The sequence below is a fragment of the Pristiophorus japonicus genome, chromosome 4, assembly GCF_044704955.1.
Source record: "Pristiophorus japonicus isolate sPriJap1 chromosome 4, sPriJap1.hap1, whole genome shotgun sequence".
Classification (NCBI taxonomy): Eukaryota; Metazoa; Chordata; class Chondrichthyes; family Pristiophoridae; genus Pristiophorus; species Pristiophorus japonicus.
Window position 1 is genome coordinate 112003443 of NC_091980.1, and position 18376 is coordinate 112021818.

Below are 18376 nucleotides of genomic sequence, written 5' to 3' on the forward strand. Positions count from 1 at the left end.
TGAATTCGGCTGGCCATTGTTAAAACATTACTGCTGCATGAAGTTGTTGTCGTTACAGATTTGTACAACATTTTTTTTTACATTACTTTCTAAAATATCTTCTCACATAGGGGAGATGCTGAAAATGTAATCAGCTGTAACGTATACATGCCAATCTTCTAGTGTTTTGTCTTTCTAACTACTATTATCCCGGACTATATATAAAAATGCAGAAAAATAATCTAGCATGCAAAGAGTGCTTAGTGTGAATGATTGTTCCCACCCCCCGCCAAGTCTACCTTTACGGATGTGCAGTTGCTCTTCTATGTAGCACAGTGAGAAAAATGGCCTGAAGGCTCAAAAATCGATCTATATTCTAAATAAACCACTATCCTGTTGACACTACAACAGAAGGGATTAACATGAACTTGTGTACATATATTTTTTTTAGTTAAAACAATTAAAATTGTATACAATTGATAAGAGTCCTCGCTCAACATATTCATTGAAGAGTGAAAAAGCACTTTGTGTAAGTCATGCTAAAACTGTTTTGCTGATGGCACTGCTGTAGGATCCACAGTGATGATACAGTGCTGGAGCAGCATATTAAAACGTGGTTTGTTTCACACTTCAAGACAAAACTCATTACATGTTGGTGCTCACAATAACATGGTCACCATTTTGTTTTGCATGTATAGCCAAGTCATTAATGTGCTTCTTCCGTGAATAAAACCCTTTAAAAACTGGACAAATAGGCATGTACTGGAAACATTGAACTTTCTTCAGTAGGTTCATTCCTATTGGAAAGTCATATGCTTTTAAATCTTTGCAAGTGTCACTATTTGCAAGTGCCCCTTCTTTCCATTGCACAAGTCCACGTTCCTCCAGTGTACCTAGTTTAAAAGATTTAAATTTGTTTCACAAAATATTAGAAATGCATTACATATAAAATTTACATCGTGCTTTTAATAAAAATATCCCAAGATGTTTCACAAACAGAAATGGAAAGAGACACTGTGCCATGTAGGGAGAAATAGGTTACCATTTTTCCACAAACAGGATTCCCTCTCTTCGAACAAGAAATTAGGGATGCATACAATAAAGGTACAGCAGTTATCATGGGTGACTTTAATCTACATATTGATTGGGCGAACCAAACTGGTAGCAATGCGGTGGAGGAGGATTTCCTGAAGTGTATTAGGGGTAGTTTTCTAGACAAATATGTCGAGGAACCAACCAGAGGGCTGGCCATCCTAGACTGGGTGATGTGTAATGAGAAGGGACTAATTAGAAATCTTGTTGTGCGAGGCCTCTTGGGGAAGAGTGACCATAATATGGTAGAATTCTTTATTAAGATGGAGATGACACAGTTAATTCAGAGACTAGGGTCCTGAACTTAAGGAAAAGTAACTTCGATGGAATGAGACATGAATTGGCTAGAATAGACTGGCAAGTGATACTTGGAGGGTTGACGGTGGATAAGCAATGGCAAACATTTATAGATCACATGGAAGAACTTCAACAACTGTACATCCCTGTCTGAAGTAAAAAATAAAATGGGGAAGGTGGCTCAACTGTGGCTAACAAGGGAAATTAAGGATAGTGTTAAATCCAAGGAAGAGGCATATAAATTGGCCAGAAAAAGCAGCAAACCTGAGAACTGGGAGAATTTTAGAATTCAGCAGACGAGGACAAAGGGTTTAATTAGGAGGGGGGAAATAGAGTATGAGAGGAAGCTTGCTGGGAACATAAAAACTGACTGCAAAAGCTTCTATAAATATGTGAAGAGAAAAAGATTAGTGAAGACAAACGTAGAACCGTTGCAGTCAGATTCAGGTAAATTTATAATGGGGAACAAAGAAATGGCGGACTTGTTAAACAAATACTTTGGTTCTGTCTTCACGAAGGAAGACACAAATAACCTTCCGGAAATACTAGGGAACTGAGGGTCCAGTGAGAAGGAGGAACTGAAGGAAATCCTTATTAGGTGGGAAATTGTGTTCGGAAAATTGATGGGATTGAAGGCCAATAAATCCCCGGGACCTGATAGTCTACATCCCAGAGCACTTAAGGAAGTGGCCCTAGAAATAGTGGATGCATTGGTGATCATTTTCCAACAGTCTATTGACTCTGGATCAGTTCCTATGGACTGGAGGGTAGCTAATGTAACACCACTTTTTAAAAAGGGAGGGAGAGAGAAAATGGGTAATTATAGACCGGTTAGCCTGACATCAGTAGTGGGGAAAATGTTGGAATCAATTATTAAAGATGAAATAGCAGCGCATTTGGAAAGCAGTGAAAGGATCAGTCCAAGTCAGCATGGATTTATGAAAGGGAAATCATGCTTGACAAATCTTCTAGAATTTTTTGAGGATGCAACTGGTAGAGTGGACAAGAGAGAACCAGTGGATGTGGTGTATTTGGACTTTCAAAAGGCTTTTGACAAGGTCTCACACAAGAGATTGGTGTGCAAAATTAAAGCACATGGTATTGGGGGTAATGTACTGACGTGGATAGAGAACTAGTTGGCAGACAGGAAGCAGAGAGTCGGGATAAACGGGTCCTTTTCAGAATGGCAGGCAGTGATTAGTGGGGTGCTGCAGGGCTCAGTGCTGGGACCCCAGCTATTTACAATATACATTAGTGATTTAGATGAAGGAATTGAGTGTAATATCTCCAAGTTTGCAGATGGCATTAAGCTGGGTGGCGGTGTGAGCTGTGAGGAGGATGCTAAGAGGCTGCAGGGTGACTTGGACAGGTTAGGTAAGTGGGCAAATGCATGGCAGATGCAGTATAATGTGGATAAATGTGAGGTTATCCACTTTGGTGGCAAAAACACAAAGGCAGAATATTATCTGAATGGTGGCAGATTAGGAAAAGGGGAGGTGCAACGAGACCTGGGTGTCATGGTACATCAGTCATTGAAAGTTGGCATGCAGGTACAGCAGGCGGTGAAGAAGGCAAATGGTATGTTGACTTTGTAGCTAGGGGATTTGAGTATAGGAGCAGGGAGGTCTTACTACAAGTTGTACAGGGCCTTGGTGAGGCCTTACCTTGAATATTGTGTTCAGTTTTGGTCTCCTAAGCTGAGGAAGGACGTTCTTGCTATTGAGGGAGTGCAGCAAAGGTTCACCAGACTGATTCTTGGGATGGCAGGACTGACATATGAGGAGAGACTGGATCGACTGGGCCTGTATTCACTGGAGTTTAGAAGGATGAGAGGGGATCTCATAGAAACATATAAAATTCTGACGGGACTGGACAGGTTAGATGCAGGAGAATGTTCCCAATGTTGATGAAGTCCAGTACCAGGGGACATAGTCTAAGGATAAGGCCTTTTAGGACTGAGATGAGGAGAAACTTCTTCACTCAGAGAGTTGTTAACCTGTGGCATTCCCTACCGCAGAGAGTTGTTGATGCCAGTTCATTGGATATATGCAAGAGGGAGTTAGATATGGCCCTTACGGCTAAAGGGATCAAGGGGTATGGAGAGAAAGCAGGAAAAGGGTACCGAGGTGAATGATCAGCCATGAACTCATTGAATGGTGGTGCAGGCTCCAAGGGCCGAGTGGCCTACTCCTGCACCTATTTTTTTTGTTTCTATGTTTCTCCAATGATCAAGCAGAAAACTGAGATAGGACTTAGGGGAAGTTTACCAGACTGGCAGAAAGTTAGGAATGTTATCCTGCAGGAAGCCATGCTGAGGCCACTATTGTTCACCATATACATAAAATGATTTTGATGTAGAAATTGGAGGTATGATGAAATGTTCAGATATAGCCAATAAGGTAGAGGACTGCACCAAAATACAGGAAGACATATAACAGGCTTGCAGAGTGGACAGATAAATTGCTATATGTAATTTCATTTGCCAATTGAGAGGAGGTTCATTTTGGTAAAAAGAATAAAGAGGCCACTTATTCCTTGGAAGGCAAGAAGCTAAATGGGGAATGAGAAGCAATGTGATATGTGAATACAGATAACAAAAATCCCCAAAAAAAGCAGTGCAATTTGATAAGACCATAAAAAGTGTAAACAAAGTAGTGAGGTCACAGTTCTGGTCTCCATACGACAAAAAGGATATTGAAGCATTGGAGAAAACAAAGGTGGCGAAATTGGTCATCCACCCATTTCTCGACAGTATGCCGGTGGTATGTCATTTCATACCACTGGGTATCGCTGGGGCAGAGCGCTGGCAAAATTGGTCCAGGGATCCTGAGCGGTGCATCAGCGGAGTGCGACGGACAGTCTGCTCTGGCGGTGCAGGGTGAGTTGTCTGGGACTCGGGACTCTTCGGGTCCCAAGTTCTACGCATGTGCGTTCTTCCATCGACTTCCGTCCCCGTCCACCCCGCCCCCCCCCCCCCGCCCCCCCCCAGGAAGAACTGTCCGGAGGCCAGAGACTGCCGATATCTGGTCGCAGTTAAGTGTCTCGAGGTACGTTTAGATTTTTAATTGTTTTGTGCAATGTTTTTGATTTATTTATAATACTTACATTGCTATTTATTTATTTTTGTGTTTTTCTGCGGGGGATGAAATAGATCTCTGGGGGGGAGGATTAGATCTCTAGGGGGGCACTAGATCACTGGGGGGGGGGATTAGATTTCTCTGGGGAGGGGCGACTATATCTCGGGGCCGGGGGTGGGTGGTGGGAGAGAGAAATAGATAGCTGGAGGAGATTAGATCTCTGGAGGATTAGATCTCTCCAAGGGGGAGAGAAATAGATCGCTGGGGGGAATTAGATCTCTCGGGCTCGGCGGGGGGGCGCAGGATGAGATTGGTGGAGGGATTAGATCTCTGGGAGGGGTGGGGGAAGAGATCTCTGCAGGGGGATTAGATCTCTCTGGGGAGGATTAGATCTCTGGGGTGGGGGATGAAGAAATAGATCGTTGTGGGGGGGAGGAACATTGTAGTTTACATATCGCCGACATACGATCGGCATAAAATCACCTTTTTTCAGACAGTGTGCAGCTCCGGTGGTATGTTGGCGGTATGCTTCCAATGTTGGACTTTTGAGCGGTCTGTAGGATGCTCAGTATGGGCGGACTGTATGTATACCGCCCGGCGGTATGTCACTGATACATTTCCCACCGGGTGGTATGTGGGCGGTACGTTGGTATTTTTCGGTCAATTTCGCGATTTTATGCGGTGGTATGTCCACCAATTTCGGGCCCAAAAGATTTACAAAGTTGTTTCCAAAGTTGAGAGAATGCAACCATCAGGAAAGATTAAGCAGGCTGGTTTCCTTACTTTGGAAAAGAGACTAAGAGGAAATAATTTTGAGGTCTTTAAAATTATGAACAGTTTCCATTGGTGAGAGAGTCCACAACAAGGGAGCATTAATATAAAATAGCCATTAACAGATCAAATAAAGAATTTAGGAGGGATTTCTTGACAGAGAGTGGGGATAATGTGGAACTCCATGCCACATGGAGTAGGTTAAAGCAGATAGCATTGATGCATTTAAGGAGAGGTTCAATACATGCATGAGGGAGAAGTAGTAATTGGAGTGGACTATACATGTTGGCATAGATCTATTGAGCCAAAAGGCTGGTTCTTGTGCTGTGGATTCTATGTATTTAGGAGGGGTAATCAAACGTCTGGCTGAAAAGATGGCTTTGAGAAGGCTTTTAAAAAGGAGAGAAAAGGGAGGTGAAGGGGTGTAGAAACAAGCTCGAGAGAGTAGGACCATGGTGATGAAAACTGCCATCGATGCTTCCTGAAGGGAGTGGAGGAAAATGCCCACAAAGTCAGAGTCACAGAAGCAAAGGGCAGAGAGAAGTCAGGGGGAGCACAATTGGAGGAGGTTGCAGAGGTAGGGTAAGGTAAGACTATGGATAGATTTGAAGACAAGAATGAGGAATTTGAGCAACAATCGATGGTCAACTGGAACTTTGTGCAAAACAAAATATAAGCAACTGTGTTTTGGCCAAAATGAAGTTTGTGAAGGGTGGATGTAGGAAAACTAAAAAGGAGGGCACTGGAATAAATTACTTATCGAGCTGACAAAAAAAAAAGATAAACGTTTAAACAGTGGAAACACAAAGATAGGGGTAGAGGCAGACAATTTTACACAGGTTGAAATAGGCTGCCTTAGTGATGGACAGGTCAAGGAGGAGTGAAAGGATATGGAGAAAGGGTAAAGCAATGGGATTAGAGTAAATAGATCAAATCAAACAGCCAGCACAGGCTCACTGTGCCAAATGGCTTCTTTGTGTTGTAAATTCTATGACTGTCTGATAAAAAAAAAAACAACCATTAAATTATCGCATGCATTCTTTCCACAGACGATTTTATGATAAACACTGCAGAACCGATCAGGCATTTAGATGAGCTTCGTCAAGTGTATCTCGTTCTCGCTTACCCTCTCTCCAACAAAGTCAAAATAAAGCAGACTTTAAACTTACAACCTACATTATTCATCCTTGACCAGTTAACTTTTAAGGTACAATCTTTTAATGGCTGCCTGCATTAGGAACCTGCATGTTTGATACAGCATTTATTTCCATCTATACTTCTTGCATTTATCTTCAGTACTATTCCCTTATTACTCAATCACATTCCCTTATATTTATTGCTTTTTTATTTAAAAAAAATAACATACCCTTAACTCTTTTAGGCGAATGCCTGCTTCACATACCCATTTCTCTGAGGGAATACTTTTTCCTTCTAATCTCAAATCTTGATTATTAAAAAAAATAATAGGGAGCAGAGGGATCAGATTTGAAGAACAAAGCTGAAGTGGTTAACTGAATGACAGGTAAATCCAGAATTGGAATTACTGGCTTGCAGCACACCCTGCAATTGATATTCTTAAAATATATACAACGTTGGAGAGTTAGTGGAAAAATAATTCGGATGTGGAGGGATTGAGTGAGGCCACCCCTGAGCTGTGCATTTATAGATGTGCTGGCCAAGTCAAACTGAAGAGACATGTAAAACTTGACTCAAAAGCAATTACTGTACTTTGGAAAGAAGAGGTACACATATCCCCTTTCCTCTCTTCCCCCCCGAAACTCCACCTTCAAATCTTGGAATTGTCCCTGATGTTTCCCCACCCACACCACTTTATACCTGGTTGTGCTTCTGGGTCAAAGAAAAAGCATGCAGTACCAGGTGATTCAAACTGTAGGGATTGAACAGAGGAAAGCAGCAGCTTTGTTTCATGCAAATATATTTGAAATGTTAAATAGCTTTCAGTTAAATGTGAAAAGAACTGTACCTGGAATTGTATTATCCAAGATGAAAGCAAGGCAACCACCAACAAACATTTCTGTTGTCAACAACACAGTCAAAATCTGATCAATATCTAGGCTGCCTGCAAGAGAAGAAAGTTGACAACTCAAGTAATGATAATGCACTAAAATGGAGCAAAGCACAGGGACAAGAGAAAAGGGCTCACTGAATATAATGGATGCATGCTATACCAGGAACTTAGAGTGATGTTTTTTTGATGGATGAGCACCCAGAGACAAACTGCGTGATTAATTTGAGGTTCAAAATTAACCTCCCAAGAAAATAAATGCTTTGTTAGTCGGGATCTAGAGCAGCCAAGTCATATTTGTTTTGCATTGCAGAGCATCTTACACAATGCTATTAAAATCTAATTAACTTCAGTTAGTTATTTTCATCTTCATGCAGGTCATTACCATAGCTCTGGGCTGTGAAATTATTATGGAGTAAAAAGCCATAAAGCTTTAGAAAACGACATCATGTTAAATGATAAAATTTTTTCCAACAAGTATATTTCATAAAATAAATAAAAATGATTGATAGAGGAGAACTACATGATGCAAGGCTTTTGATAATTCTAAACGTCTCTGAGAATATTGGAAAATTTAGAATTTTAACATCAGGATTAGAGAAAAATCAAAACTTAGATAAGGTTTCATTTCCAGGACCTTTGTAACATACTTTTTCAATTTATTCTCCTGTGAATGTATTTACTTTCATTATTTCCCTCCCACTCCAATTTTACCACCCGGAGGACTTGCAGATGTCCTCTTCTGATGCCTCGGTCCGTGAACCTTACCTAGCTCCCAAGAATGACAACATTAGGTCCTATAGGGTCCTTGATTTTTTTTTAAATGCCTGTTTGAAGAGAATTACTCTATTTGGCATCAGACATCCATGTTTGTAGGCAGCTGGACTCCAGAGACTCAATTATAAATTATAATTTAGACACGCAAGGGTGTTCAGCACAGCTGTTATATTGACTCTAATTGTGGCGTCATTTTCTCCCCTAAACAATCTGCTTGCCTGCTTTCTTTTATCTTAACAAAGCAAGGTTCCTCACTGCCCTGTATCTGCAGGAGCCAGGAGTTTAACAATAACACTCCCTTATGATCTTGACGAGATATCTATATCTTAAGCATGTGCATCTTTAATTTCTCTGAAGGCAATAGGAGGACCCTCAAGCCTGTTCTGCCATTTAGTTAGATCATGGCTGATCTGTACCTCAACTTCATTTACTTGCCCTTCTTCCATATCCCTCAATACCCTTACCCAACAACCTTGGTCTTGAAACCTTTTTTTTTAAGGTGGGGTGGGTGGGGGGGGTGGTGGGGAAGAAATCCAAATTTCCAAGTGTGTGCTTCCTGATGTCACTTCTAAATGGCCTAGCTCTAATTTTAAGATTGTGCTCCCTTGATCTGAATTCCCGATCAAATCCTTTAAATTATATTTAATAACTAGATTAGCCCACCCCTCAACCTTCTAAACTCAAGGGAATACAATTCCATGCACTCTCACTTTTGCTAATAATCTCTCGCGTGGAAATGCATTTTGGACCTCTCCTATCCACCATGCTATTGATCTCCTCCAAAAATTTCAATAGATCAGTTAGTCATGATCTACTCTTCGCGATCCATATGGACAGTCTTTGATGATACCTGTTCAAGTGCTCACTCATGGGGCCCAAGTTTCCACACGCGCCTAGAATGGCGCAGTCCCGACCTGGACGCCCGTTTTTCACGCCACAAAGTGCGCCTAAAAAAATCCTCTGTATTCTCCACCTCCCTGCAGGTCCTCTGGCCCTCGGCGCAGCGCAGCAGGAGCTGTAGGGGGGCGGAGCCAGGTCCCTGCGCTGAAAACAGTGCCGGGACTTCTGCACATGCGCGCTACAGTGGGCACGCAAGTGCAGTAGCTCCAGGCGCCGAACTGTGTGGGAGGGGCCCGAAGCACGCAGCCCCTAGTCCTGGCCAAATGGCCTCACTGGGGCTGCGTGAATAAGGCTCCTCCCACGGCCAGCTCCTGCTGCCCCCCCCCCCGACCAGACCAGACACCCGCTCCCCCCCCCGCCGCCCGCCTCCGGACCAGACCTGACACCCGCTCCCCGCGCCCCCCTGCCTCCGGACCAGACCCGACACCCGCTCCCCCCCCCGACTGGACTCGACCCGACCCGCGCTCCTGTTCCCGCTCCGCCCCCCCCCCCCCCCCACTGGACTTGACCCAACCCGCGCTCCTGTTCCCGCTCCCCGCCTCCCCGACTGGACCCGACCCGTGCTCCTGTTCCCGCTCCCCGCCCCCCCGACTGGACCCGACCCGCGCTCCTGTTCCTGCTCCCCGCCCCCCCGACTGGACCCGACCCGACACGCGCTCCTGTTCCCGCTCCCCGCCTCCCCGGCTGGACCAGACCCGACCCGCGCTCCTGTTCCCGCTCCCCGCCTCCCCGACTGGACCCGCGCTCCTGTTCCCGCTCCCCGCCTCCCCGACTGGACCCGACCCGACCCGCGCTCCTGTTCCCGCTCCCCGCCCCGTGCTCCCGCCCCCCGACCCGACCCGACTCCCGCTCCCGGACTGGATCCGCTCTCTCTCTCTCTCTCTCTCTCTCTCTCTCCCACCCCCCCGACCCGAACCTCCCCTCCCCAACCCAACCTACCTGTAAATCTGGTGCTGGGGACGGGCCCTGCCCGAAGTCTCGGGCCGGCCCGTTCAGCCTTCGGTCCTGAAAGGCCTGCCTGAAGCACTTTCACACAGGTAGGAAGATGGTTTATTTAATCTTTTCTTTGCTTATAAATGTTTATTCAGGTTGGATTTATTTGTATAATATTTGTATAAGTATAAATAAGGATTTATTATAGAATTTAATGACTTCCCTTCCCCCTCCCCACCTCGTTCTGGACGCCTAATTTGTAACCTGCGCCTGATTTTTTAAATGTGTAGAACAGGTTTTTTCAGTTCTACAAAAATCTTCACTTGCTCCATTCTACTTTATTTTGGAGTACGTTTTCACTGTGGAAACTTTCAAATCAGGCGTCAGTGGCCGGACACGCCCCCTTTTGAAGAAAAAATTCTGTTCCAAAGTGGAACTGTTCTACCTGACTAGAACTGCAGAAAAAAAAATGTGGAGAATTGCGATTTCTAAGATAGTCCGTTCTCCACCAGTTGCTCCTAAAAATCAGGCGCAAATCATGTGGAAACTTGGGCCCATGGTCTCTGATGATTGACTTCAATGAAAAGGAAAATGGAGTAGGATGTATAGCAGAGCGGGTGACCAATCCAATATCGCCCGTTATACATCCCCGAAGTTAAAAGTTCCTTTCATGGGAACAAAGTGGGTACATGGGAGCACGACTATTGCTTATGTGAAAGATAAACACTAATATTGACTTGTTGGGCTGAATGGCCTGTTTGTTATAATTTTTAAATAATTGTGTTACATTCACTTGCTACAATCAATACAATTTCAGTTCACATATTGTTACAAGCAAAGAAAAAAAGAGCATGTTGGGGAATCTTACTCCAATGTAAAAAGGATAGCCCATTGATTCTAACAGTCAGGGCATAGGTTGCTTCTCCCCTGCAATTTTCAGCTGTCTTGACTTACTTTCTGGTCTTTAAAAAAACCCTCTTAAAACTACCAGAGCTCAAAGAAATTTGTCAATACTGAAGTGCTAGATATCGCCTGAGTAACCAGTCAACTTTAACTTCAGTGCAGTACCAAGGGAGTACTGCATTACCAGAGGTGACATATTTCAGATAATGCATCAAGCCAAAATCCCATCTGCAATCTCGGGTGAAGGTAAAAGGTCTTGTGGCAGCTTTTGAAGAGCAGGCGAGTTCTTGGAGTGTACAACTTGTTTTCTTCGCAGGTCAGGGCCGTGCCGAATGCCGGGTCCACTGCCTCCACGCTCTTTTAAGGCCCTGACCTGCCTCTGGTGTAAACGAGCATGGAGGCATGCCACTACAAGTTACAGCGCGTGCTGCTGCAGGAGGGCAACAGCTGTGAAGAGGGTGACTGGATTTGACATCACCCAAATCCAGGTCGCTGATTGGAGTGTGCGCTGGCACAGCAGGAGCGGCGAGGTTGGGGCAAAGGAGCGACGAGAGATTGCAGAGCGATGTGATCGGAGCCCAGGAGAGGTGAGTTCAGGCCCAGAAGAGGCGAGGGCCCAGGGGCAGCACGGGCCAGCCCACACTGCGATGTGTGCGTGCACTAGGTCTGTGCAGCAGAGCTGGTCTCCAGTCGTCTTGGGTAATCCTTGCCACTGGACCAAAACCTAGCTCTGCCAAGCCCATGTGGTGGCTGGTGTGCAACGGCCATCACACGTTAAAAAAATCCATGCACAGGCATCTTCCATCCTTCAAGATGTAGTTTAGGACCTGGAATATTAGGTCCTTCATTGAAACACATGTGAACTCATCCCTTTTTGGCATGAAAGCAAGTCATCCTCGATTCGAGGGACTGCCTATGATATGATACAACTTGTTTTATTGGCCATAGGAACCATATTCCTTTATTTATTAGGACAGTACTTTCGATCATCTCTCCTACAATTAAAATTTTAGTAGAACCTAATGATTTTTTGTTAGCTGACTTACCTGTATTAATAACACCAGGGTTTACATCCAAATAACTTGGTAGTGCTAAGCCAAAAAACATGGAGAATCCCAAAACAAAGAGATTGCGGGAAGAATTCATGTCTACAAACTGAAGGTTGGAAAGTCCAACAGCCGTGATCATTCCTGCAAAACAACCGGCCACATAAATTACAAATCAAAATGTTCATACCAACAATTCCAAACAAGATTATCTGAAATTCATAGCACAATTATAAATGTTAAATGTGTCAATAAACAAAGCCCCATCCACCAAGTCAATTTTGTAAAAAAAATGTATAGAATAGTTGGTAGCACCCTTGTTTCTGAGTCAGAAGGTTGTGGGTTCAAGTCCCACTCCAGGGACTTAAGCACAAAAATCTAGGCTGACATTCCAGTGCAGTGCTGAGGGAGTGCTGCATTTTCGGAGGTCTTTCGGATGAGATATTAAACCGAGGCCCTATCTGCTCTCTCAAGTGGACGCAAAAGATCCCATGGCACTATTTCAACGAAGAGCACAGGAGTTATCCCTAGTGTCCTGGCCAATATTTATTCCTCAATCAACATAACAAAAACAGATTATCTGGTCATTATCACGTTGCTGTTTGTGGGAGCATGCTGTGCGCAAGTTGGCTTCCGCGTTTCCTACACTACAACAGTGACTACACTCCAAAATGTACTTCATTGGCTGTAAAGTGCTTTGAGACATCTAGTGGTCGTGAAAGATGCTATATAAATGCAAGTCTTTTTTTTAAAATAATGAATGTCAAGGCATTCATTCACTCAACCACTCAGTACTGCCATTACCACAAAAGATGTTACAAAGAGCCAAGAAGCTGCCAATCTTTAGCTGCATTTACCATAAATCGAATGATACAAGGAGGTTTCTTTTGACATTTAATGGGCAACTTCCATGGGGATTCTTCCAATTGTCTGTCATAACTTCAACAGCCGAGCCAGGGAAATCCTGGAAAAAACAGCTCTTTCACCAAAGCTACAGCAGACGAGGAGATTCACCCCCTTTATTTATTTAAACCAGAACAGCTAACTGTCACTTGAGAGGTTGAAGGACATATATTGGGAGTTAAAGTATACATAGATCGCTACGGTATTTTAACCAATTTGTGCGTCACATATTACACATCCACATAATAGCACATCAATGAATAAGCAGACCTCATCAGTATGGCTTTACACTTTTCACAAAATTTATATGTAATTTCAGTGCTTGCATTTGCTACAACCTGTATGACATTTCACCATGTCAATATCTCCCAATATCAAAATCACTATAAAATTCATGAGCCGCTCTGACTACAGAATTTCAGACTCGGCAGTAAATGTGGTTCTGAAAAATGGATGATCTTTCTTAAAAATACAGTTCATATAAATAGACTATGTAATTTTATTAAGTTATATGTTGGGATACTTCAACTTACCAAATAAAGTGCAAAACATGCCTCCAAGAATGGGATCTGGGAGTGAGGCAAAGAGTGCAGTGAACTTCCCGACTGTCCCCAAGACCAATGTAATAACCGCTCCATACTGGACCACGCGCCTGCTACCAACCTCGGGAAGCGGAACAAACCGATTTAGAAGAGTTAAAAAAACAGACTGATACCATTGGTTTATAAAATTTGACTGCAAGAATGCCTGTAGTTCCTCCAAAATCTATCAACTGGAGTAAGGCACTGAAGCCTCAATTTGTAACATTAACCATTTCTGTAATTGGGTCTAAGTCTTTTATGAAAACATTATTTGCATGTAGTTAAGAAATTTATTGGAATGAAATGTTGAATTGAAAAATGGTTTTGTGCTGTTAAAGAGATAATATTTCAGTTGTGTCTGTAATCTTGTAGGAAAAACTCTGGTAAATCTAATAATATGGAGTAGTTTCACAATAAAATGTTGTTAATAGAGCATGCCCAATGGTAGAGACAGTGTTAAGCAGAACATTCACATCAGACAAGAAACCTTTGTTTGTCTATGCTTGTGTGGATAAATGAATGTGCACAAGTAACAACTTTAGAATGGATCTTAACTTTGGTCAAGTGTAATTGTGAAAAACTTACAAAGGCAGACAAGTAAAGCTTACAGGCTTGTTTTGTGCAGTGTTAGTTGATATTCTAATCAAAGAAGAAAAATTGTTGAGACAAGGTGAAGCAAGCCTTCAATCATAAGTTGAGGTACTTAAATATAAAGTTCTTTATTTTTAGAATGTTTGATGATGTGAAAAATGTAGAAGTTTGGATAAAGTAGACAGAAGTAAAATAAAAAAGTGAATTTAGTGTAACCAATAGTTGATGCAGTCGTATAAGTTAGCCAATGTATACCAAGTATAGTGTAATGAAATAAGTGTGCACCAGCCTTTAGCTAGACGTTCGTAAAAGACAGCTATCAAACCAGGAAAGGTGAATACCATGTGGGACTTATAAAATACATATCCCAGAAGAAAATCAGATAGCTTCAATATAGCAGCTAACGTGCTTTCTAAGTTCATAGCTTGAATGATAAAGCAAGACGCACATGATTTACATCAATTACAGAGATAGCAGCTTTAGCTCAGGTAGCACCCTCATGGGTCATGGGTTCAAGCCCTACTCCAGAGTCTTGAGCTAATCTAAACTGACACATCAGTGGAGTGCTGAGTAGGGCTGCGGTATCAGAAGTGCCACTTTCAGAGTTATTGGTCACTTTTCTTTCTTTGTGAGACTTTACTGTATGCAAATTGGCTGCCGTATTTCTCTACATCAAACAGTGACTCCACTTCAAAAGGACTTCATTCTTGCCTTCTATCGGATGGCACATCCCTGCAAAATCCCAGTTTTATAAAGCTTATGAACTAAATCCATAACCCATGAATATTTATCAAAAGCGTACATTTTATTTAATTTTCCTTCCCATCCCCTCGATGATGTTCAATTTCTTTAGATGCATAGATATGCCCTTGATGACTCAGCTAGTTAAGTTAGTGAGTAGCCTAGCCAGATGGACCATAAGGTTCTAGGCTCAGTCTTCATTCAGTGCTTTAGCCTCCTGCAGCTATAGTGTGGTAGATTTGATATATTTAATCAATACTCTGATTGGGGTGGGATGGGAAGGGGTAGCTACAGATCCTGGGGCCGAAATTGCCCTGTGCCCCAAACGGGGCGCACCTACCGTTATTTAATATTTTTCTCCGCTCCCAATCCATGGGGAGGAGAATCTGGCGATTTTCACGTCTTTGTTGATTTTTTCTGGTCGGAACGGTGTTGCTGTCATCAGCGGGTCAGAAGTGCCAGTGGATCGGAACGGCCATTGCTCCAAGTCATCAGTGCGTCGCTGATGATGTCAGCTCGAAGCGGAAGCGCTGCCTCACACTGAAATGTCACAATGTCCCTCCCCTTTAGTTAAAGGGGAGGGCCGCTGCGAACTCTGCAGCCACTTTATTGGCAAACACTGGGCCACCATGGAGTGTTTCGGCCAGGCCAACGACCCAGTAACCAAGAGGGGCTGCTGGGCTGCCGGTTGGTGGCCTGACCGAACTCGTGGCCACCATTGTCGGGCCGACCTGGCAGTCGGCCAACATGCAAAATAAATGGTGGCCGTGGCAGTGCGCCCATCCATTTAAGGGCCGACGCGCCGCCCAGCCACAAGAAGCTTCCCGCCGTAGAAAGCTGTTGGGGGCACCGAGCAGCGGCTGATCCGTTCCCAAGTGGCAATTTCCCGCTGGGGCAGAAAGGGAGTCGTCACCGGTCGGTAAGGGGTCGGCGCGTGCCCGACGGGCAGGAAGATGTTCGGGGCTGTCCCGTACACTGCTCCAAAAATAACGGAGGGCAGCTTAAAAAATGTCGGCCCCACCGCGCTGACCGAGTGGTGAATGCTTTCTGCACCATTGTTACCTCTGAGGCGGTAACGGTTCTTTAAAAAAGGGGCAATTTCAGCCCTCCTGAATGCTGGCAATGTCCTTGTATGGACAGTAGGTGGAGACATGGAGGCCGAAATTGCCCCTCTCCTTAAGGCCTGTTACCACCGCAAATCGGCGGCCACGCTGCGGAGTGGAGCAGCCGCCGACTTTTGGTGGAATGGCCACTGCTAGCCCAATTACCCTGCCGAGTTTTCCCGGCGGTGCCCCGATTCCCCCCCTCCCCTTACTTCTCCGCTGCTGCCAATCTGCGATATGCGCGCCATCACCGTGCACACCACCAATTTAACTCCCCTGAAAGCAACATTTCCCTCGCCCGGCCGGCGGTGCCAAAACAAGCTTTCACCCGGTGGTCCAGTGAGGCTGTGGCCTGCTACAGCGGCAGTGCGACTTCCCTTCAAGGGGAGGACCTACTGCCACTGCCATGTTTTGTTTTCCCCCGGCCGAAACCCTCCCTGGTGGCCCAAAGTTTTAAAAGCGCGGAGGCTCTCCCCTGTAAGTGAAGGTGTGAGGCGTGGTGATGCGGCGCCGTGATGACGTCATCACAGCGGAGACTCCACACCACCCCCAACTTCTACCCCTCAGTTGCTGTCACCGCTGTGTTTTTGCCCCTCAGGTGTACCCACCGCCCTCATTATGACCAACTTCTGAATCAAAACAAAAAAAACAACCAAAAAGCGCAATTTCGTGAAAGAGTCGACCTGAACCAGACCTGCGGTAAGAACCACTGAAACAGGGTGGGCAATTTGTACCCCATGATTGGGTTCAACTACAATGTTCTCCCTTCCCTGTATGGTCAAAGTAGCCTACCAACACACTGCAAAACTCAAATCTGAAGAATCGCCACTTGGATAATGTGGTATGGAAAGCCAATATCAGTGGGTTCATATCTCAGCAAGTAGCGAATGGCTCTGGTGGGGTGGGGAGGTTTCACATATTGAGATAGATGCTTTCACATTACAAATCTCTTTTGTTTGAAAGTGTATATATTTTGTTTGTTTTGATGTGGTGCTATTGGCTGGTATGCCATGTCCAAAACATTACTTCGCAAAAAACTAGGAATTAAATTCTTATGTAATGACTTCATGGTTGCCATGAATTTCTTAATTATGTGATTGAATAGAATAGGGTATTTTGAAGGATGGGATATCAATTCTCAAAAGGCTTGAATACATGATTCTAGATCTTGATACAGCATGCAGAACTCCATTTGCTTAGATGTGAAAAATGTTGCTATTTGGTTCTTCAACATTTCTGTTTGGTATTCCAATTAGTCAAGTTAAACAGTTGCTATCATTTTTAAATGATTACATTTTTAAATCCAAGAAAAATGTAGGGAGCTGCATCAACCTCTGTTCATGGCTATCATTGACCTCACAAAAGTTTGACTCTGTCAACCGTGAGGGATTATGGAGTGTCCTTCTCAAATTCGGCTGTCCTCAAAAATATGTCACCATCCTTCACCTGCTTCATGATGACATGTAAGCCGTGAATCTTACCAATGGATCCACCACAGACCCAATACAAATGCAGACTAGTTCCAAGCAAAGCTGTGTCATCGCACTAACGCTCTTCTCTATCTTCCTTGCTGCAATGCTTCATCTCACCTTTAACAAGCTCCCCACTGGAGTGGAGTTAATTTGTAGGACAAGCAGGAAATTGTTCAACCTCTGACGGATTCAGTCCAGATCCAAGGTTGTTCCAACCTCTGTCATTGAATTAAATATGCAGATGATGCTTACATTTGTACACATTCGGAGTCCGAACTCCAAACCATCGTTGACACCTTCATTGATGCGTACGAGAGTCTAGGCCTCACATTAAACATTAGTAATCAAGGGTTCACTACCAACCTGCCCCCGCCACACAGTACTGCTCCCCGATTATAAAGATCCATGACGAGACCTTGAACAATGTGGACCACTTCCCATACCTTGGAGCCTATTGTCATCAAGCACAAACATCGATGACAAAGTCCAACACCACCTTCAGTGTGCCAGTGCAGCCTTCGGCTGCCTGAGGAAAAGAATGTTCGAAGATCAGGATCTCAAACCCGGCACCAAGCTCATGGTTTACAGAGCAGTAGTGCTACCCGCCCTTCTATATGCTTCAGAGACATGGACTATGTTCAGGCACCTCAAAACACTGGAGAAGTACCACCATTGCTGCCTCCGTAAAATCCTGCAAATTCATTGGCAGGATAGGCGCACCAACATCAGCTTTCTCTCTCAGGCCAAAATCCCTAGCATCGAGGCACTGGCCATGCTCGATCAGCCACATTGTCCGCATGCCTGATACTAGACTCCCGAAATAAGTGCTCTACTCCAAGCTATGTCATGGCAGGCGAGTCCCAGGAGGGCAAAGAAAATGCTTCAAGGACACCCTCAAAGACCCCTTTACTGCTGGGAATCCCTGGCCCAAGACCGCTCAAAGTGGAGGAGAAGCATCCGAGAACGCAGCGAAAACTTTGCGTCTCTTTGCCGGGATCAAGCAGAAGCCAAGTAGAAACAGCGGAAGAAGCATACATCAACCCAAGCACCCCACCCACCCGTCCCTCCAACCATCATGTGCCTACCTGTGACAGAGACTGTAGATCCCACATGGGTCTCATCAGTCACCTTAGGACTAATTTTATTGTGGAAGCAAGTTATCCTTGACTCTGGGGGACTGCCTA

The 18376-nt window shown here is 44.4% G+C and overlaps 1 protein-coding gene across 1 annotated transcript in view; it reads right to left on the bottom strand.

Moving 5' to 3' along the window:
• Positions 1–624: 624 nt before the first annotated feature.
• The window catches only part of slc23a1 (solute carrier family 23 member 1), a 132160-nt gene continuing 114408 nt past the window's right edge, over positions 625–18376 (bottom strand). The window contains exons 14-17 of the mRNA XM_070877661.1: positions 13238–13367; positions 11802–11945; positions 7201–7296; positions 625–872 (exon numbers count right to left, since the gene is read on the bottom strand). Of these exons, the coding sequence (XP_070733762.1) occupies positions 625–872; positions 7201–7296; positions 11802–11945; positions 13238–13367 (618 nt within the window). The remainder of the gene's footprint in view (positions 873–7200; positions 7297–11801; positions 11946–13237; positions 13368–18376) is intronic.